The sequence below is a fragment of the Mesoplodon mirus genome, assembly GCF_964341445.2.
Source record: "Mesoplodon mirus genome assembly, chromosome: 14".
Lineage (NCBI taxonomy): Eukaryota > Metazoa > Chordata > Mammalia > Artiodactyla > Ziphiidae > Mesoplodon > Mesoplodon mirus.
The window spans coordinates 10,468,952-10,491,590 of NC_138990.1; the positions used below are offsets into that span (position 1 = coordinate 10,468,952).

Consider the following 22,639-nt stretch of genomic DNA (forward strand, 5'->3'; position numbering starts at 1 on the left):
GTCCTAGCAGGGAGAAGTTGTCGCATGAATTGAGTCTCGAACGATCATCATTTTATAGACAAGAGGAGACGAACCATGAGCTTAATAAACCACGTCAGAGACATTATAGTAACTACACAAACGCAGGCTAATTAACGAGGGGACTGGCGGATGATAACGCTGCAATCTGGGTACCCCCATCTTCCCAAGGGCAAACTCTTCCCCAGCCCCACTGGGTTCTAGGCAGTGCTCACTAGCCCAGGACGTTCCCGGAACTACGGGTCCCAGCAGGCCATGCGCCAGACAGCCATGGACTCTGAGGAGAAACTGGGCGCCAGACCTTCTGGGAACGGTAGTTTGTGGCCCCCATCCCAAGAAGCTCTGCACGCTTCCCACCAACTCCTTACTTGAGCTCTTCGGCCGAATACATCCCGAAGGAAATGCCCTGCAGCCGCCGCCAGGGCATGTTCTTTGAGCCCAACATCCTCCAGGTCAGTTCCGAGCTCTGACACTCAGAGAGAAATTCCAGTCACCACGGGTATATCTTTAACGCTGCCTCCGGCCCGCAGCCACCATGTGATTTATACTGCGCTTGCGCGCGCGAGAAAGGCTCGCGGGAAGATTTACGTGGACGATAACATTTCCGATCTAGGGGGGGAAGGAAATAATTTCAAGACTCTCACTCGCATTTTATTTTGAAAATAATAGAATACATATAAGACATTAAAATAATATTTTAGGAACTATCTTTGAGGCAAATTAGGTGTACTGAGCCTTTAACTTCCGAAGCAAAATCTTTCAAACCATGGGACTGTAACCTCCTATGTTATGATTGCTTTCGTCTTGTTCCGTCTCAGCCAATAGCCGAGCTATTCCACGCCCACCCCCCACCCCCGCCTTAAGGTGGAGGGCATGCTTTCCCCGCATGCGCTGGGAAGACGCCAAAGATGGCGGCCGTATATTCGGCACGCTGGCTGAGGGTCCGCCGCGGGCTTTGCCTGCCGCTGACGGGTCGGCGGGCAGGTCTCTGCGGACGGGCCCCCAGTAGCAGGTAAGAGAAGCTTGGAGAATCCATGAGAGAGACCCCAGGATCACCTGGGCCATTTGTATCCCCTTTATCCCCGGAGAGCTAGGGAACTAGGTACGGTGGAGTGGAAGGCGCGTGCGTGCGCTCGCAGCTGCGTGCCCCGGAAAGCTAGCACGCGGAGTCCGCGTACTTGTAGAAGGGCTCCAAACGCGCTGGTTAGGGGGATATTTATTGCTGGGGCTCGCCTACCCCGGGGTTAGAACTCTTGGCAAGATTTAGGATCCTGCTGTTGTGGATCTTGCTAGTAAGTGCGGCTATTGGCAACCCCTCCCCAAGTTTTAAAAGAAAGAAAAATTGTATCTGCTTTTACCCGTTTTCACCCACCGGGAGGAAGGGGGGAAAATCAGGTTTTCCCAAATTAAAGGCAGTTTACGAGTTCCACTGGATGCTGGATGTTGTGGGGATGTTTGGCCAAAGAAATTATCCAGGGGTTCATAAAAACAGGAAAGTCTAAAAGATCTGAACACAATCTGAATAGGATTGCTGTGATTGTTAAAACTTGGCGCATGTATCATTTGTGTAGTTTTTTTCACTAGGTACAAACTGGCGTTGTGGAAGTATGAGAGGCAGGAATTTGTTGTGAAAATTTGGGAATAACCTAATTTTGGATTCGATGTTTGCCATTTCCTTTGTGAAGTGATAGTAGACAAATTCCCTTATGTGTAAACTGGAGTTAGTAATAGCCATCAGAAAATGGTGAGTAATAAGTGAGGTGTTTAGTTTACAATACACATCTTATATGTAACATCTTCCCTCCTCAATCCTCACAAAAGAGAAGACGCTCCACCTGGTACTGCAGAAGCCTAAATGCTGCTGTTCAATCCCAGTCCTTTTCCCGGTGGTGCCCAGTGTTGTTGTTTTTCTACCCATTTCCTTTGATTTGGCAGCAGCATCTCTCCCTCAGCCTTCACCCACAAGACAAGAGTGGTGTATGTGACATACATGTCACGAGAAACAGCATGATTTGATCTGAAGTTGATCCTTAGCAGAGAGGTATTGTTTTAAGATGATGCCCGAGACCAGATACTAGTAGAGGAATTAATTCTTCATTTAATCACATCTTGACAATTTTCTGAATGGTACCAATGCTATTTAGGAAGGAAATACTTAACAAGGTAGAGTACATTATCTGCGTGGTATATTGACTCTATTATTTAGCATGATCAGAACGTTTTAAAACTCATTCATGGGTCAGTGATTCTATATTTTGGGTTAAAAAAATAATATAAATTGTTCCAAGTTTAAATTAGGACACATACATTTGGTACATTCCTGATTGTTGAAGGAAGTGGAATGAAAGGCTGTGGTGATTTTAGTTTCATAATTTTTCAAAATTGCTTTAAGTGGGATAATTTTTTATTGTCATCAGGGCATCATCCATGTAAAATCAGGAGCTCATTACATCATCCCTTTTAGCCTCAGTGTTTTGGGTTCTCAAAGGTGAAAGTTCCTTGTATTTCAGATAAGCTGCTCAAATGTTCAAGTGCCACTGAATTTTTCCTTTTTTCCCTGATTTTATTTAATGAGATGGCCTGATTTAAAAAATTTTTGGCAATATGATGTCTGTATCTGGTACGTATTTTGTAATCATTTTGAACTTGCCATTGAGACCATGTCTTCTCAGCATACGTTGACATGAATTATCCAGTTGGTTTGATCCGTGATCATTGGAAAATTTTGGCTGAGTTGCACATAAGTGGAGGTGAGGTGGGAAGTTCATTAATGAGTATTAGCTTTAGGGCTTTTATTTTTTTGTAGATGTTATTCTGGAAGTGCAGCCGTCCCAGAGGTTGAAGGAGCTGGTGCAACAGGTATATAAAAATACATTGAAATAACTCCATTTTTATATTAATGCATTATACTTCTTTATAGTAGTAGTATTGGGAAACTGATTCACTTTGTTATGTTTTTCACATTAAGGGACTGAAGAAGTGGTCATTCCAAAAAAGAAAACTTGGTGAGTATTCCATCAGTGTTCATTCAGCAAGTGGTTAAGTGCTTATTACGAGCAAAACATTGTTAGGTAAGAAGCTAGGGACGGGACTAGCAATGGGAGAGCATCCTTGGGGAGGGAAGGGAAGCATGGAGGAGAGAAAAGCTTAGGGCTCTGAAAGAACATAGAAGAGGAAGGTAGAGAGTAGTGAGGGAATGTGGAATGAGATTTACTTAAGAGTTAAAAGACCTTCTGAACTAAATTTGGGTTAGTGTTTACATAGTGATGGTCAATTATGAGCATCATTATTAGAGTAATTCTTTTTTATAAAGGAAGTTTTCACATTGTTGGGAAATTAAAAAAAATATTATCTTTATGGTCTTTACTGAGGTAAGATAAAACAAATGGTGCACACTGCAAAATTTAGCTTTTTTAACTCACTTGGTAGATCCTTGAACAAATTGCCTTATATAGTAAACATTTGTTGAATATATAAGAACTAAAACTTACAAAAGTTTGTATAGTAATGATATTATTGAATGCATTTAAAGATCCTTCAAAAAGCCAGGTGTTTTTTTGAGTATGACCTGAAGATTCAGGCTCATTTAAAAAAAAAAAAAACTTTCTTAAATTACTAAAGTAATTAATGGTTATTGCCATTAATTAGTAAGGTAACTAATGATTATTGTTCAGGGGGATAGATTGAACATGCAGAAAGGAAATAGAATTACCAACAATCACTGTACTCAGAGGCAAGTTACCTAATCTGTCTGCACCATAGTAGAATGTGGGTAATACAGTGCCTGCCTCAGGATTAAATGAGCATTTGAACAGTTCCTGCCACATAATCAGATCTCAATAGGTGATACCTATTAAAGTTCTGGGATATAACATTTGAAGTTGTACGTATGCATTTAGTTTAGCAGAATTGATTTGTTAGATGTACCATTCTGTACTCTGTTTTAAATTTTGAATGATTACGTAGTATTTTATTATATGGTTATATTCAGGGTCATTTTTGTCTTCCCTGGACTGAGAATCAGAACCAAGATAAGAGTAGGAATATACATACCGTGAATGAGGCATTTCTTGAATGACATTCCAGTCCAGTGCACTTTACCAACTCATTGTGCCTCTATTCCTGACAAAGGTACCACAGGGAATACAAGAGAGGGAGTGTATTGAGGGTGTGTTCAGATGGACTACCGTCTAGTTGAGTTGTGTGCATATTTTATACTTTATATCTTACACCCACTTTACATGTGTACATAACTGTTTGCACATGACTAGGGGCTACACGGGATATGATGGAATGAAGAGTGGTTGTATTGCAGTAATCAAGGTGAGTTTTACTGAAAACATAGTTTAGCTGTACCGTAAAATGGGTCAGATGATTTTATTGGCATCAGAATCACCAGGGAATTTTGTTTAAAATACATATTCCTGCAGGTAATTCTTATAAACCCTAAAGTATAAGCCCCACAGATACAGAAACAGTAAGGTAGGGTGGGACATGATCATGATCTGTCTGGTGGTAGTAGGAGACCATGCAGGCAGGCCTGTGAAAAATGCTCTATTAGAATAGGAGAAATAAGGTAGTTGATAGAGAGCACACTGAGGCCTATTTATTTACAGCCCATGAGGTAAGAATGGTTTTAACTTTTTTTTTTTTTTTTTTGCGGTACGCGGGCTTCTCACCGTTGTGGTCTCTCCCGTTGCGGAGCACAGGCTCCGGACGCGCAGTCTCAGCGGTCATGGCTCATAGGCCCAGCCGCTCTGCAGCATGCGGGATCTTCCCGGACCGGGGCACGAACCTGTGTCCCCTGCATTGGCAGGTGGACTCTCAACCACTGCGCCACCAGGGAAGCCCTACATTTTTTTATAGTTGAAAGAAGACGACTGTTTCATAACACATGAAAATTATGTGAAATTCAGATTTCAGTGTCAGTTAAATTTTTTTTTGGAACACAGCCTCACTCATTTGTTAACTTACTGTGCCTACTTTTATGCTCCAAAGGCAGAGCTGGGTAGTTGCAACATTCCTCATGGCCCATAAAGCCGAAAATACTTACTGTCTGTCCCTTTACAGACAAAGCGATTGAGCCTCTGCTTTCCAGGCTCAGGAATTTGTGCTTTTAAACCTAGAAGAAGCCATAAATACTACAAATTCCTGTTGCCTTATTTGAGAGATGAAGCATCTTTTAAGGCTGTCAAGATGCTTTTAAGGCATCTTTCCCAGATCACAGATGCCGTAGAAGACTAACAAATTGTAGAGAGTCACTGTGTTCATATAGGAATGTGACAGGATAGAGTATTCTGAGCACGCTAATCTGGATGGTGTAGTTACTGTAGAGAGGGCAGGGAGCCCAATTATGATCAGTGCATAGGTAGCTGGGCTCATTAAAGGAATGGATGTTAAAACTTACCAGATTGGCCAGAAGAGGATGTGGAGAAATGGATGCTCAGATACATTTGTTGCTTGGGCAGTCAGTTGGAACAACACTTGGAAGGGAAAGTTGGCGGAACCACGACCTAAAATGTGCACACCTTATCGGTTAGCCATTCGGGTGGAACCCCTGCAAATACGCCCAGAGAGACATGGATGACAATGTTCTTTACAACTTGGGAGTAATAACAAGTTGAAGTAGCCCAAATGCCCATATGTAAGGGGATAATAAAAAGCAGTTATCATACAATATAACATTTAAGGAATTAATTAGATTTACACATCGTAACATGGATAATACAGTCAAACTTATGGAAGCACGTATCCAGAATGACAGTATATGTTTTCAATTTAGTTTTATGGTGGTATGTGTGTAAAAGTACCCTTTAAAGTTCTGGAAGTATAAACACCAAACTTACAGTAGAGGAGGAGGGGGTCACAAAATGACACCAGATAGAATAGTCTAGTTGTTTTTTTTTTTTAAGTATAATGTATTCATTGAGGTTATTTTTAGTGAGTGACCTGAATGTTCATAATTTTTTCACTTACATTTGTTCAATATGTTGTAAAGATGTACTCACTTGATATGACTAAAATATGCTAACGTAGGAGTTAGCTAGGGAATACTGAGAGATGAAAGGATATCCTTCTCGCTGAAATTACGTAAGTGTGATTTTAGAAAATCCAGTAGATGTTGTGTATGTCAGGGAATTAGTCTTGACATAGTATAAAATTTCCTATGTGTTTTCTTTTTTTTCAAATGACTTAAATTATGAGTGTATGTTTAAACTTTATTTAGAAAAATACATTTGGTTTATTAAGTTTATTCTTATTTCCCTTTTTGAAATGAAACACATAAAATCTAACACAAGTAAAAATACATTTGAAACCAAATTATTTTGTTTGTCAGTTATTCCAGTGAAACCTCCTCTTTTCAGTAGTTAGTGAATGTCTGTACCCATAGTCACAGTGGGTGGCTGGCCTGAACTTCTTATAAAGGTTATATAGTTGAGAGATTCTAAACTCACATCATCTGGGAATTCAGTAAGAATGAATGTGACAGTTCTCCATAGAACCTGGGGGTCCTGATTCAAAAGTCCAGAGTGCAGCTTGTGATTTATTCTTATATATAGCTGAATTAAGAACCACCAGTTTGGATAATAAAGGCAAGAATATTACAGAAAGCTACAGTAAGAATGCATAGGAAAATGGGTAGGAGGAGGTAAGATCCAGGTTAGACAGTTTTATGAGATGAGGGTGAAAATTGCTAGCCCTGGGTGATGGTTATAGGGACCAGACCAGAGAGCGTAGCATGGAACGTGTACTAACCACCTTTGGGCAAGAGAACTAAACAGTTTTCTCATTTTCTAACTTATTATTCTAGTGGTCTTGAGAGATCAGAACTGGCTTTACTTGCGACCTGAACTTTGTGGTTGGCCAGTCCATTCTGAGAGTAGGATCACTTGTTCGCTTTGTGAGTGTGAAAAGCCCTCATGAGGGATAACTTGTGATTCTCATTCTTAGGGATAAAGTGGCTGTTCTTCAGGCTCTTGCATCCACGGTACACAGGGTAAGTAGGAATTTTAGGTTTTTGTATCTAACTCAGCTAATAATAAATGTAATGTTCATGTCTGCATGGTTCACAATTAAACTGTTGTAGATCTAGAGAGTTTCTTAGAAATATCTAGTTCAGTCCCTTCATGTGACAAATGAGAAAACTAAAGCTTTTAAAGTGATTGGCCCAGGGCTACTTAGGATATTAAAGCCCTGACTTAGTACCATGTCTTTTTTCTGCAAATTCAGTGTTTTTATACTAGGCCAGTGATTTTTAAACTTAACCTCCTGAAGAGCTTGTTGAAATGCATGTTCCTGGGGAACGGTTTGCGTGTGATACTCCAGTGCAAGTGATCTGTAGACCAACTTGGAGAACAGTGTACCCACCATGCTGGAAGTAATTCAGTGATTAAGAATCTGGGTCCTGGAGCCAAATGTTTTGTTTCATCTTTATCACAAAGTTACCTTTTCTCTTGATGCTTCCGTTTCCTTATCTATAAAATGGGGATTTAATTATAGCACCAAACCTTGAGGTTTGGGTGAGAATTAAATAAGTTAGTACACATGAAAGGGTTTAGGACAGTGCCTAACACAAAGGACATGCTCGGTAAGTGCTGGCTATTCCATTATTGCTCCAGCTATCTTGGTGATTTATTTGTGAATAATTTGCTCTCTTGACAGTTCAAGAATAGAGTCTGTAGTCTTGATAGATAAACTGAAACCCTGGTAAATGCCTTAGAAATGGAACTTTCTGATTGATTGTATTTTTCATTAGCTGCAAACTGTACTTTCAATTTCAGCTGTGGGGGGAACGTCTAAAGTAATTAAGTCCTTTCTTTTTGCTGCAATGTCTGTGTGGATTCTGACCCTCCCTGAGACCGTTATCACAGATTTGCAGAATTTTTCTTCTATTGTAGATGTGAAGCTTATAGGCTGTCGGGCCAAATATGCACTGATATACCCTAGCAGTATCTGAGGACGGGTTTTAAAATACTGCATCTCCACACTAGCAAGACATTGAGATTTTCAGCTCACTTATCCATAAATAGGCACCTGAAATGTAAACTCGTGAAATAGGCCTCTGAGACTGTTCTCAGTTTTTTTACTGAGAATGGCCCAGGGCCCCTTCAAGTCAAAGAAGTTATAGAATTATGTGGAGTTGTCTGACTTCTCTGGGTTTGGGTACTTAAAATCCAAGGGATAGTCATTCATTCATTCAGTAACCACACATTCTGCCCTTAACTGTGCTTACCAGGCACTGTGCTGGTTGTAGAATTAAGACAGAGTCTTTGCATAGTTTCTGGAGAGGGAGGCTGAAGGAGCACTGAGGAGAGGGTGCATAACGCAGACTGAGAAAGGACTTCCAGAAGACCGTTCCCCAGAAGAGCTGGTATCGGATCGATGCTTGGAAGATGAGAAGCCAGGATAGTGGGAAAGAGCATTCCTAGCAGGGGCAGCACCAGGAGCAGAGGCAGAGAGGCACAGAATGAGGAGGTTGTATGGGGGAGGCAGGACTTTGAGGGGTGGAGCAGTGAGAGGTGAGGCAAGGGCATGAGTGCTGTGCTGGGGCTTCTGATTTTTGTTCAAGTCCCCTGAAAGACTTTACGCAGCGGTGTGACATAATCAGTCAAGTTTTAGGAAAGACAGCAATGTGGATACGGGAAACCTTTCCTCTCAAAAGTATAATAATGATCTTAACATGTCCAAAACCCAGCCCCTTTCTCTCTAAAACTCACACATTCTTTGCCATCTCATTAATGGCAGCTCCATGCTACTAGTTGCTTCTCTTTTTCATGTGCTGCACTTCAGTAAATCCTCTGTTTCTTCCATCAAAATATTTGCGTACGGAGTCCCAAAGACCACACCCGGGTTCAGTGGTTTGCTAGGAGGATTCACAGGACTCGGCATATGGTCCTACAGCTATGTTTTATTACAGCGAAAGGACACAAAGCAAAATCAGTAAGAGAAGAAGGCACGTGGGGTAAAGTCCAAAGGAAACCAGGAGAAAGCTTCCAAGAGTGTCCTCCAGCAGAGTTGTCACAACACGTGGAAAAGTCTACCAGGAAAGCTCTTTGGAGACTCAGTGCCCAGAGTCTCTGCCTGGCACATACCAAAATTCCACACTCCCAGAAGGAAAGCGGGAGTTCAGCATAAACCACATAGTACAGTTTAGACGAGTACTGGGAATGGTGGGGACCCTCCAGAATCCAAGTTCCCAGATGCCCACCAGGCCTTGTAAGCAGGCCTTTCTAAGAATAGCAGTTTCAAGCCTGGTAACTTTTTTCCCTGCACAGCATCCAAATCCTGAGCCCTTGTCATCACCACGATCACCTTGGTCATCCAGGCCACCGTCATCTCTTACCATCTTGGATTAGTTACGACAGTCTCTGTCTTCTTCACCTCCTCTGCCCGCTACAGACTGTTCTCAATCAAGCAGCCGTAGTGACCTGCTACAATGTTGAACCACATCGGTCTTCTACTCAGAATTCATTTGTCTTCTTATTTATCATAAAATGGCTTCTCATTTGTCATAATTCACATAAAAGCTGGAGTCCATCCAAGGGCACCTGAGGCCCTACGTGTTCAGCCACCACCCCCACTGCCACTCTGACCACATCTCCTACCACCTTCCTTGCTAGCTCTGTTCTACATGGCCTCCTGGCTAATCCTCACTTTCTTAGTAGGCCCGGGTCTGCCTCAGGGCGTTAATGTCTGCTGTTTATTCTGCCTGGAGTATTTTTCCCTGAGATATCCACATAATTTCCTCCTTCATCTCTTTAAGCCTTTTCATGGAGGCCTTCCTCAACCACACGATTTAAAATTGTATGTTTCGGGGACTTCCCTGGTGGCACAGTGGTTAAGAATCCACCTGCCAATGCAGGGGACATGGGTTCGAGCCCTGGTCCGGGAAGATCCCACATGCCGCAGAGCAACTAAGCCAGTGCACCACAACTACTGAGCCTGTGTGCCACAGCTGCTGAAGCCCATGCGCCTAGAGTCTGTGCTCCGCAGCAAGAGAAGCCACTGCAATGAGAAGCCCGTGCACCACAACAAAGAGTAGCCCCTGCTCGCCACAACTAGAGAAAGCCTGTGTGCAGCAATGAAGACCCAGCACAGCCAAAAATAAATAAATAAATTTTAAAAAAAGAATAAATAAATAAATGTATGGTTCTTTTCTCTGATAGTTCGTTCTCCCTCCCTCCCTCCCTTCCTTCCTTTCTTTCTCATAGCACTTATTGCCTTTAAAATTACTATGTTTTATTTATTTTTGTTTTCTGGAGATTTTTTTCCCCACTAAATTGTGAGCTCTATAGGGGATAAGATTTTATTGTCTCCTTGGTAGCTAGAATAATGCCTGGCACATACGAGGTGCTCAGTAAATACGGAATGAATGAATAAGGAAGGTACTGAACTAAGGCAGTGGTAGTGGAGATAGGGGACGGTGGAGTAGGTAGGGGACGTTAAGGAGCTCGAGTTGACGACACCTGGTGACACGTTAGTTGAATGGAAGTAGTAGGAGAGGATCTTTGTCTTGGATTGCAGAGAGCTCGGTACCATTCACTGAGATAGAGAAGACAGGAGGGAGAAGTAGCTCTGTCAGGGAAGTTCAGCTGGGGATAAATGTAGTGTGAGGCATCTGAGCTGCAGGGTCAGAGTAGAGAAGTTGTTTCTCAGAAACCATGAAGGGCTTGGAAATCATCGAGGGAGGAAAATGTAGGAAACAAATAGAAAGAGTAAGTCTAGTAAGGGAAGTCCAGCATGTCACAAAACTAGGGGCCCCAACCAAACAGGTATTTGATAAGGATGGTGGACAGGACAGAGGCAAGCAGCAGCTGGTGATCAGGGAGTAACAGTCCAGGGCAGCTGCCCCAGAACTGCTTCCTCTGGTTGCCGTTACACACCCACCACGTGTTGGTAGAGAGTGGTACAACCAGATGAAAGGAGCCTCAGATGAGTGTAAAGGGAATACAGCGTCAGGCGTCAGGAAGCGAGGGCCCCAAAGAGCACTGCCTCCGCGCCCTGGATATGAGCATCCTTCCTGTGAGAGCCGCAGGGAGGCTCTCCCCTGGAGAATCCAGGTCAGTAAGACAAGGCATCAAGGGGACAGAAGAGATTCAGGATGCAAGTTGAGTTTTTCCTGTGGAACAAAGTTGCCAGAAGGCCCAGGGAAGGGGGCTCCAAGGGATAGGAGAAGGCTAGAAGAAGTAATTGGAGGGCCGTTCTGAGTGAGCCTCTGGTGGTGGTGAAGGGTTCATTTTGCTCAGGGTTCCACCTAGAACAATGTAAAGAAGTACAGAACCTTGGGCAACAGGACGTGGAGAAGCTGCTGTGCCTGCCTCCTGAGAGGGCCCAGGAACTCCTGTCCTCCATGTGCAGGAAGCTGGTGCCCAGGCTGGTTTAATTCAGAAGCTCTTGACCTTGAGTTTAAAACAGAAATTGTCCCCGGTGATAGCCTTCAATTAAAAAGCAGTCATGGGGGTTTGAGCCATTGTTTGCTTTAAGTTGTGCCTAATTACAACCAACTCTACAGAGCCGCGGGTACGGTGTAGGAATTAGTGTCTGCAAACATACATATTTCTGCTTCTGTGATACATGTCTAGTTAAAACTTACTTTGCAGAGTTTTTAGTCATCACCAAAACCCACAAGGTCCTCTTAATAAAAATGTAGCTAAAGAGACTTCTGTGTCTTCTCCACAGGATGCGACAGCTGCCCCTTATGCATTTCAAGATGATCCTTATCTCATACCAACATCCTCTATGGAATCTGTGAGTATTTTTATGAAACTTTTCTAATATTACGTTTTATCTTGTTGGTTTGGGTACAAGAGTACATGTATAACTTAGCTTAGTTGTAAAAACTTTTGAAAAGTTTACAGATGCTGATAGATAAATTGGTAGATTTTCTGAATCTTTCACTACTTTTATCAAAAAGTTTTAGAGATTGGCTGTGGAGAGGGTATTTGGTTTGGGTTTTTAATACTTAGGGCTCTTTCCCACTATAGAGCAATCCACTCGGTTTAAGCACATTGCTTTTATATACCTCAAGCTGTATATAAGATGTGACCTGAAATTATGTCACACTCAGCAGAGGTAGATAAGTAATAATTATGTAGTTTAACTTCTAATTGGGATTCTGTATATCACTGTATTCTCTTTTTTTTTTTAGGGGGGCAAAATAATTTTTGCTGAGGGTGTGATTTTGATCTCTTGAGTTTAAATTACAGGTAATATCAACTTATATCTAAATCTTTTTCTTTATATAGCATTCATTTTTGTTGGCAAAGAAGTCCGGGGAGAATGCAGCAAAGTTTATTATTAATTCATATCCCAAATATTTTCAGAAAGACATAGCTGAACCTCATATACCGGTAAGGAGAGATAATTGGAATTTTCAGATAATACCATGTAATTGTAACTTAAACTAAGTTTTCATGGCTAATATTTAAGTAGCCATTTGAATGCCTACAGTATTTGGGTGAAAAGTCTTTTAATGTTTATGGTTATCTTTGCTTACAATACTAACCTTTATTAAACTATATGTATGTGCTCTTCATTTTATTTTCCCCATTTGGCTTCTGTGACACCAGACTCTTAGATCTTTACCTCTGTGACTGTTGCTTTTTAGTTTCCCTCAGTAGCTTTTCTATCTACTCCTTAAGCCTTGGTGTCTTTTTCTTAGGGTTCCATGCTCAGTCACTTTCTCTTTTTTCTGTCCGGAATCTTCCTGCTTCAGTGACCCTTATACTCCATTTGGCATTCTTGTATATCTGGCCTAGGTATCTCTACTTTGAACTCCAGATTGTATTTCCAGCTACCTCTGTTCTGTAGTAATGAGGAGTGTGCAGGGCCTGCTGTGTGTGAGACATCGTGCTTAGCGTGTCATACAGTGGTGAGCGAAACATGGGCTCTGCCCTCCTGAGTTTATTAGTGGAAATAGTAACTCAGACTCATTATGTCTAAAACTGCTCCCTCTCACGTCTCCCTGCTTTCCAAAGCACGCACACACCACCACCCCCAGACACACCCTCTTGTGCTTCTCAAGCAGCGACTCTTGGGGACAAATTAGGTAGTCGGTGTGATTGTGTCCATAAAAATATTAGAATCCTGAACTAAGACAGCGGCAGCAGTGGAATGATCATTTCTTGGCCATCCTTTCCCCGTTAAGTTTCTGACTAACAGTTCCTCTTCTATGTTTAGCTCACTTCTGCTTAAGGCTGTCCGTGGATCCCCTGCCCCCATGGCGGGCAGCATTCCCATACCTCTGAGACCTCTTACGTCATTTATCATTCACGCTGTATCATAATTATTTCCTTATTTGCTTTCTCTATTAGATTGTGAGCATCTTGAGGGTAGAGAATGACTTCCGTCTGTTTATCCCCAGTGTCTAGCTTAGTGCCTGGCATCAAGTCGTAGGCCTTCAGTAAATATTTGGGTAAATTGGTGAGTGAGGTAAAATCAGCATACCTTGGTAGTACTAAACGTTTAGAGTAAAAGAACTATCAAGGATGAAAGGTTTCTGTCTTTGCCAACTGGGTGTCCTGTGGCACTTTTAACCAAGATTAGGAGGAAAGTAGGAAGGATGGTTTTAGCAAGGGATAAATAAGTTCACCTTGAAATTGGGAAGTTTGGTTGGAAACCAGATTCTTCAGATATGGATTAAATATTTATGTGTGGGTGCTTTTAAATTCTCCACCCCAAGCTAGAAGATCGCTAAGTAATCTTGTTTTGGAGACTGGAGAGGTTTTTTGAAATAAGTTATATTCCCTACAGAGGTATTGTTGTTAAAAAAAACAGTATCTGGTGCATGAAGCATGAATCGGAGCCGTGACGTTTTATTTTAGTTGGTGATCAAAATTTTGTCCTGCTTAGCTACCTTTCACGTTGCCCTGTTCGCAATAACTTTAGCCATCTTGTTTTCCTAGTGTTTTATGCCTGAGTACTTTGAACCTCAGATTGAAGATATAAGTGAGGCTGCTCTGCAGGAACGAATCAAGCTCAGAAAAGTCAAAGCTTCTGTGGACATGTTTGATCAGCTCTTGCAAGCAGGTGACTGAGTTCATTTGAAGCCTCTCTGGGAACATGGGCTTGGAAGTGGGCCACAGTGACGTATGTGATCCAGATAAGTTACGAGTATAAGTTACAAGTGCTGTGCTCCTTCCTCTGCTCAGTGGCTGTGTTTGTGTTTTTTATAGTGTAATATGTCCTATTTCATGCTCTGCTTGAGCATCATTTTAAAACTGGGTGGGGTAGAGTTGCAACTTTGTTAGTATGTTGTCCTCTTGTGCTGTATCAGAGGTAGACAAATTATACAGCCATTCTTCCTTAGCTTCTGTTTTTAACATCAGGTGTGTACATACTCTATTCACATTTCCTATATTCTTTATGTTTGGAAGGCATAAAGCAGACAAAAAAGGAATATTTGAAAAGGAAGGAGCGCTAAGCTGCGGGCTCAGAGGTTTGGATAGGTTCTGGCACCAGTTAGCACTGTGGCCTTGAAAAAGTCACTTCTGTCAAATCCTGCGGCTCTCTGAATTTGATCTGGATGAACCTCCGGGGGTGTAGATCTAGGTGCCAGGGCGTGTAAGCTGTCATGAGAATGTACCTATAGTAACATGGAAGGCAGCAGCATTAAGTTGTAGAATCCCGAGTGCTGTTCAGTGATTTAGGAGAAAAATCAGCCAAACATGCAAGAGATAGAAACTGGACTGAATCACTCAATACAGTCTTAAACACAACAAGAAACATTTGCAGAAAGCTGTGTTTGATTTGAGAATTTTGATGTGTAGCCTGTTAAAGCTTCGGGTGTACAGATGAATTGCTGATGCAGGTTATCATTTAGGGAGGCTTTTCCCTCTGCTTGTTGAGTACTATAAACATCTTGGTACGAAGACTCGTCTTCCTTTGTTTTATTACACACTGTGTGGGGTAGGCACATGCAGATGTTCAGTAAGCATTACTAAAGACAGTGTGTCAAACCCATAACACTCAACTCATTCAGAGTAATGGAATGAGGCAACATACTGGGAGAGGAAACAAAGTTTTATTATCAAGGCCCTAATAAGTGCCATACACTTTGCTAGGCATTTAATTATAGAACACCTTATGAGTTGGTGTGCTTATCGTCATTTTATAAAGGAAACTGATTACAGGTAATCTTTAGGGTTACACAGCTTTGAGATGGTAAGACCCAGTCAACTTACACTCCATCTCCGGTGTCCCGTCCACCCTGCCATGCTGTCTTTTCTGGGCATTTAAGTTTCCTGCTGGGCATTTGTATTATCAGTATATTTTCTTTAGAAAAATGCAGTTAGTTTTCTTGCAAAGCACTAAGTGATGTTTCATACTTCTTCCTGTTCGCTTTTCTCCCCCTTCGTAAGAGTCAAGATGGGAACATAATGTTTTGAGCAATAATTTTTTAAAGGCTACTATAATTAGGCATTTATGCTAGTATTTCTAGGCAAGTATTTCAGTGAGGGCCTGGGTCCAAGTGGAATAGTTCTGCTTTCATTTGTAAAAATGGAACTGGCCCCGGGGGACAATGTGGCAATCATTTGCAGAGGGTTCAGTTTGAAGATGATAGTTAGAACCGTGAGATAATTTCTCTGGGGATATGAGTACGTAAAATAAATGAGCACAGGGTCGAACTTGATCTTGTATTTTATCTTTCCTGTCACACAGCACTGTTAGGGATTGTGTCCTGTCTGCATCACTCCAAGTGTTTAAGCTGATGTGGAGTGCACACACATCCATCAAAAAAGTGGTGGATGAGACTGAATATGTAGCCAGGAAGGCCACAGCTCACAGAAAAAGTGAAGAATTTTAATCTAATAGGCTTTAGTTCTTTGATGCTTCAAAGTTTCTTTCCCTTTTTTCTCCTACCCACAGGAACCACCGTATCTCTGGAAACAACCAACAGTCTCTTGGATTTATTATGTTACTATGGTAACCAAGAGCCCTCAACTAATTATAATTTTCAACAACGTGAACAAGCAGAAGAGTTGGTAATGGCTTTGGCAGTGATTTTTAAAGTTTCTTTTGGTAGTAAAACCTCCTCAGAGTAAGGCAGGTTCTTGTGCCATGTGTTAGGGTCGAAGAGATTTGTTCTGAGGTGTGTTGTGGCATAGTACGTAGCCTGGACAGAAATGTGGAGCAGGAGATGGATTTTAACGATTGTTTTGCCCTGCTTCCCTCCTTAAAAATATTTTGACCTTGCCTGCCACATGCAGCAAACCTTTGACCAGACACGTTCGGACAGGCCCCTTGGTTGTTGTTACTTAACGTGGTAGTATGATGTGTAAGGGATGGGGTGGGGAACCCCTGGTTCCAGCCCCCTCAAAAATTCATACGTAGGTGGGCAGAGAGGAGTGAGCATACTCTACACTTCAGAAATTAATATTTCTTAATAAACACTGGGTTTCCTTTTTGCCTTCTACTGGATCTGTATTTCCTTTGCTTTTCTGAAGTTTCCTCAGAGAATGCATTCCATTGTCATATTTTGTTTTATATCTGTTGGTGATGGTTCATTTCAGGAAGAAGCCACAGAGGGAAATAACGAGAAACCTAAGAAAAAGGCTGGTCATCAGCTTGGAGTTACTTGGAAGTATGTTACCGTGTGATTAGCACTTTGTGTTATGGCTCCGTACAGCGTGTGGAATGTTCCCCATCAGCCCCTGAAGAAGATACGATACTGGAATATTCTAAAATGCAGTTTGTTTTCAGTGTGCAGTGTAAATGTCTCCGTTGGTTTTCACATGTGTTTGGACCGTTTTTCATTAGATCTTTACCTCCAACCAGCAGCACAAGGTTGACACCTGACTTCTATTTTTCCATCTAACTCCATGCAACCTTCATGGTATGGTTCTTTTGGTAGTTTCATCAGTAGTCCTACCTTGCAATATATACCTCTAATTCTAAAAGATCCACAATTTTTTATTATGTTAGAATACACATATGCTAGAGCATAGTTCTAGGTTCAGACTAGTGGCCAGCAAACAGAAGTATTCACTTCCAAACAAAAGGTGAATATCATTTAACATTTCAGAATTAAATTAACTGAGTAGAAGCATCTAAATAAAAGAAAGGTATCTCATATGGATGTCTGAAAAAGGGAAGCTACCATTAATATCTGAAGTCTTTTTTGAAGTGATAAAATGAATAGAATCAAAAATTAAATTTTTTCAGTAGATATTGATAATTTCTCATGGTGGTTAAGAGCATTGACTGTGGAGTACCATTGTGGCCCAAATCCTGGTTCTGTCTGATTTCCAGGACATTGGTAACAGGGAGAATCAAGGTACAGCATGATTTGTATAACGCAGCACATTGATAGGCTAGAATAGGACAAAGGAATCTAGAGACACCGCTTGTCTGTGGTTGCCTCTGAGGGGGAATTGTATCCAGTTGAAAGAGGGTGGGGAAACGTCACTAGGTACCCTGCTGTGCAGTTTGCTTTTTGCTTAATACCTTGAGTATATATCACACCTTTTAAGTCCTGGTTCTGCCTGTAAAGCCTTGGACAACTTAAGGTCTTTGAGCCTCAGTTTTTCTTGTTTTCAAAATGATCATAGGGGCTCCCCTGGTGGCGCCGTGGTTGAGAGTCCGCCTGCCAATGCAGGGGACACAGGTTCGTGCCCCGGTCTGGGAAGATCCCACATGCCGCGGAGTGGCTGGGCCCATGAGCCGTGGCCGCTGGGCCTGCGCGTCTGGAGCCTGTGCTCCGCAACGGGAGAGGCCACAACAGTGAGAGGCCCGCGTACCGCAAAAAAAAAAAAAAAAAAAAATGATGATAACCATGTCTTCCTCTCTGGGGGGCAAGAATTACTTGAAATTATATGCATAAAATGCTTAGCACGGCGCCTGGAACATGGTGAGTTGGTGGCTATTACTGGTTTTTTCTGTTTCCTCTGGTTCACATTTACTTTCTTGTGTCTAGAGCAAAAAACAACGCTGAGAGAATCTTCGCTCTCATGCCAGAGAAAAACGCACACTCGTACTGCACAATGATCCGAGGAATGGTGAAGGTAATGTTTGTTTTATGTATCTTTATCTTCCCCTAAATCAGCGCTTCTCAGCCTCAGAACTGTTCACAGTTGGGCCAGATAACCTGCTGTTGTGGAGCTGTCCAGTGCCTTGAAGGGCATTGAGGAGCCGCTCCTGTACACTGCATGCCGGTGGTCCATCCATCCCGCCCCAGCTGGGACAGCCAGAATGTCTCCAAGCATTATTCAGTGTCTCCTGGGAAGCGGCGTTGCCCCAGTAGAGAACCACTGCATGGAGGATACGTTTCTTGAGAATGGGACCATGTCTGTTTACTGCGTGCTCCCAAACCCTAGAGCAGTCGAACGCACATATTTCTTAAGTGAACACATCTGATGATCCTTCACTTTCACACTTTCCCTTTTCCAGCACCGAGCTCCTACGCAGGCATTGAACTTGTTCACTGAACTATTAAACAACAGACTTCGTGGTGAGTGTGTTTGGAGAATTCCCCTCTGTCCTTCCTTCTCTTTCCTTCTCTCCGGCATCTATAAAATCTCAGGATTTTACCTCAGTCATTTGTTCATTCTTAATCTTTTCCTGTGGTATTGGTGATTGAAGCAGGAGTCCAGAGCCAGAGAAAAGAGTAGTTTTCTAGTTTTGTAGACGTGTGCATGACCACTTTGCCTTTAATCTTCAACCCCAAATTTTGTTAAAGTAGTTTTCTTCTTTTATAGCTGATGTACACACCTTCAATTCATTGATTGAAGCAACAGCATCCGTGGTGAATGATAAATTTGAAGAAAAATGGAATAATATGTTGGTAAGGAGGAACTCTCACTTTGTCTTCTAATAAGCCTAAAATATTCTTTGCTAGGAGTACGTGGGTTGGAGACAGCATTCACTGAGCATCTTCACGGCAGTCACTGCTGGGCGCTCAGCTCATGATGACCTGTTCACACCCTTCCAGCAACCCTGTAGTGTACGTAGGTGTATCTGACATGTGACCCAAGCATACAGTTCGGATCCAGGAAGACCTGGATTGCTTTATTCACTTATTTCTCATAATGGTTTTTCATTAAAATGAGACACATTTATTGATAAAATTTATTAGCTAAGTTTTAAAAAATTGACGGGCTTCCCTGGTGGCACAATGGTTAAGAATCCGCCTGCCAATGCAGGGGACACAGGTTCGAGCCCTGGTCCAGGAAGATCCCACATGCCGCAGAGCAACTAAGCCCGTGCGCCACAACTACTGAGCCTGTTCTCTAGAACCCTTGAGCCACAACTGCTGAGTCCACGTGCCACAACTACTGAAGCCCGTGTGCCTAGAGCCTGTGCTCCGCAACAAGAGAAGCCACTGCAATGAGAAGCCCGTGCACCGCAACGAAGAGTAGCCCCCACTTTCCAAAACTAAAGAAAGCCCACGGCAGCAACAAAGACCCAATGCAGCGGAAAATAAAATAATTTTTTAAAAAGATTAAAATCACTGGATTGAAGTGACAGGCATAGAAACCGTGTTATACCATACTGCGCATGTAAAAAAGGAAAAACCGCAATCCATTCTAGTCTGCTCTCTTGCTTCAGTCTCAAACTCACTAGGCCGCTAAAGACAGTTGGACACCTTGATCACGTGGGTCAGGGTAACTGATGGAGGGGCTTCTGTAAGGGGCAGAGTTACTGGTCCTGCTAGTTACTAGATAACTCTGAAATTGGGGATGTACTTATTAATCTACTTTAAACATAGGCAGAGAGCCCAAGTCTTTTTTAGTATGTTACATTAGTTTATTGGATAAATTAGCTACCAGGCATAAAAAATACTTCCTGCTTTTGATTCAACTAGGACCTGCTGAAACAAATGGTTGCACAGAACGTGAAACCCAATCTACAGACTTTTAATACTATTCTGAAATGTCTCCGACGATTTCATGCAATTGGAAAATTGCCAGCCTTACAGACCTTACGGGAAATGAAAGCCATTGGAATAGGTGAGGATGTGTCCTGGTGTCCCTCACTGAAGACAGTGCTGACCAGAGGTTTCAGGTCCAGACAAGCACAAAGGAGACTGTAAACTCTCTTGCTGTTTACATAGTATGTTGGGAATTTCCTTTCCACCATTTGGCACATTTTAATTACGTGTATTTACTATGATGGGAGCTCTTTTCTCATCTTTGTGTTGTTTATAGGAAGTTACATTCTCTTAGTATTATCGGTACTTTTTTATGGATTTCTTAATTCTAGGGAGAATTGTCCTCCTACAGTTGGCTGGTTTTAAACTCGTGACATTTTCTAGCATAACTAAGTATTTGAACCCAATTGTGTGCTAGTGTGCTGTATATTTTTTAGTAACTACTTTATTGAAGGATGTTTTGGGAATCGATTCACTTTAGTATGCTTTAGTTTTCTTAAATGAAACTCGTTGTGCATTGGCCGTGATAGGTGTCTGGACTTTCTAAGAGGGATTCAATCTCTGTGACACCTTTCCACCTTTACGTTAATCATATGAGCTAGCAAATGTCTTTGTTCAGAGGAACAGAAATGTATCTTTTACTTAAATACCAACATTAATATGTTTTTAGTTCAGTGTGCCTCAGTAAGCTGTATTTTGTATAGCTGTGTTTGACTTATTTTATTTTTTTCCTCTATGTACCTGGTAATACAAGAACCCTCGCTTGCAACGTATCACTATATTATTCAGGTGTTTTATCAACATGGTATGTATGTCATTATGCTACTAATATGTAGTTCTAATTATGTAGTTCTACATAATTCTAATTATGTAGGAATTAGGCTAACTTCACTGCTTATGAATTAAGACTAGACAGTTCACAAGATAACATTGTCTATAGCCTGAGCAAAACGTTATTCTTGAGGGGAGTAACATCTAGTTTGTGATGTAAAACTTGAGCTGGAGGGGAGGGAGGTCATTAAATATACCCCCCCCCCCCAGGTGGGGCTTCCCTGGTGGCACAGTTGTTAAGAACCCGCCTGCCAATGCAGGGGACACGGGTTCGAGCCCTGGTCCGGGAAGGTCCCACATGCCACGGGGCAACTAGGCCCGTACGCCACAACTACTGAGCCTGTGCTCTAGAGCCCGCGAGCTACAACTACTGAACCCGTGCACCTAGAGCCCGAGCTCCGCAACAAGAGAAGCCACCGCAATGAGAAGCCCGCGCACCACAACGAAGAGTAGCACCCGCTCGCCGCAACTAGAGAAAGCCCATGCACAGCAACAAAGATCCAATGCAGCCAGAAATAATTAATTAATTAATTTTTTTTTAAAAGAAAGGATGCTGTGCAGTTTTGGTCAGGAGAAACTAGAAACTAGTCTGGAGTTCCTTTGCTCTCCAGAGCTGTGCTGTCCACTACAGTAGCCACTTAGCCACACATGGCTATTAAATTAAAATTAAATAAAATTAAAAATTCCTTCATGGCATTAGTGCTCAGTAGCCACTTGTAGCTGCTGGCTGCATGTTCAGCAATGCAGGTACAGAACACCTCCATCCTTGCAGGTAGCTGCTGGATGGCGCTGCTCCACAGTAACCTTAACTTTGTTTTGAAACCTCACAGGAGAGCCTTGAGGCTGTTTGTCACCTGGTTTTAGGTCAGCTGTGCTCTACTGAATGGACTTTGGAGCAAGGCACACCTGAGTTGAAATTTCACCTCTACCATTTACCACCTGTGTCAGAAGGAACTGGATCCCTTCCCTGAGTGATGCCATCATGGTGTAATGATGAAATGAATTGTGCACAGTGTCCTGTGCTGGGAAGGCAGGTCGCAGGCACTCACAGTCTGTTGGTTCCTATCCATTTGCCCCAACCTGAGAAAGAACCTCTGGGTTCAGAAATGACAATTCTAGGCCTTCTGTCCTGTGGTAGAATTTATGTGTGAAAACAACAGAAAACCTTGATTGTCTGTTTCAGAGGGCTAGTTTTACTAAATTCACATTGTCACCTATCAGGAAGTGAGGGCAGTTAACTGACTTTATCTTGAAAACAGGTAAACAGTTTCCATGGTAATTCTCTCTTCCAAAATTTTACTCAACTTTGGTGTCATTTTGCTGAAACTATTATTTCTGACCCCAAAGCCTATTCCATTTCTCCTCGACATCACATATCACTTTGGTTCTGTTGCTAACTAAAGTCATTGGTACTTGTGCTTCCTAAGTAATACCCAGGGCCGTGGGGGGAGGAATGTTGGTGTGTCTGAGGGATATAAATTGGCTGCCTGTAATAATAATTTCTAGGAATTTACCCAAAGGAGAAAGCCTAAAATAATGAAGAAATGATACATATAAAATAGGTTATTATAAACCTAACAGAATAATTAGGATTGCTAACAAATGAAAACATGCTCGAGGAACTTCAAAAGTACTGTGCTGTCAGGGAAAGTATATTATCACTTGCACATGGATAAGGTGGGGAAGGGATGTGGGTTAATAATGGGAAATGTTTAACTGGAAATGTCATAGGTGCATTTTAATTCTACAGTTTTCTTTTTCTTGGCTCTCACCCTGGTTATATTTAAAAGGAGCACCAATGTTTATTAGCAAAGACGTGTTTGTTTTCTAAGTATGCAGGCTTAGTGAGGGTCTGTCTGTCCCCGTTTCAAGGCAAGTCGACCTTGTGAGGAGCCTAAGAAGGAAGGGTGGAGTCTCTGTTGG

The 22,639-nt window shown here is 42.1% G+C and overlaps 2 protein-coding genes across 3 annotated transcripts in view; one reads left to right on the forward strand and one right to left on the reverse strand.

The window, feature by feature from the left end:
- POLR1A (RNA polymerase I subunit A) overlaps positions 1-587 on the reverse strand; it is a 77,925-nt gene extending 77,338 nt beyond the window's left edge. For both annotated transcript variants that reach the window (XM_082642176.1, XM_082642175.1), the window contains exon 1: positions 387-587. In XM_082642176.1, coding sequence (XP_082498302.1) covers positions 387-463 — 77 coding nt within the window. In that variant the 5' untranslated portion in view covers positions 464-587. The remainder of the gene's footprint in view (positions 1-386) is intronic.
- Positions 588-894: 307 nt separating this feature from the next.
- PTCD3 (pentatricopeptide repeat domain 3) overlaps positions 895-22,639 on the forward strand; it is a 31,158-nt gene continuing 9,413 nt past the window's right edge. The window contains exons 1-14 of the mRNA XM_082642780.1: positions 895-1,030; positions 2,825-2,877; positions 2,987-3,023; positions 6,970-7,015; positions 11,698-11,766; positions 12,264-12,368; positions 13,923-14,046; positions 15,886-16,001; positions 16,530-16,600; positions 17,933-18,020; positions 18,406-18,466; positions 18,714-18,799; positions 19,820-19,964; positions 20,640-20,690. Of these exons, the coding sequence (XP_082498906.1) occupies positions 927-1,030; positions 2,825-2,877; positions 2,987-3,023; positions 6,970-7,015; positions 11,698-11,766; positions 12,264-12,368; positions 13,923-14,046; positions 15,886-16,001; positions 16,530-16,600; positions 17,933-18,020; positions 18,406-18,466; positions 18,714-18,799; positions 19,820-19,964; positions 20,640-20,690 (1,156 nt within the window). The 5' untranslated portion in view covers positions 895-926. The remainder of the gene's footprint in view (positions 1,031-2,824; positions 2,878-2,986; positions 3,024-6,969; positions 7,016-11,697; positions 11,767-12,263; positions 12,369-13,922; positions 14,047-15,885; positions 16,002-16,529; positions 16,601-17,932; positions 18,021-18,405; positions 18,467-18,713; positions 18,800-19,819; positions 19,965-20,639; positions 20,691-22,639) is intronic.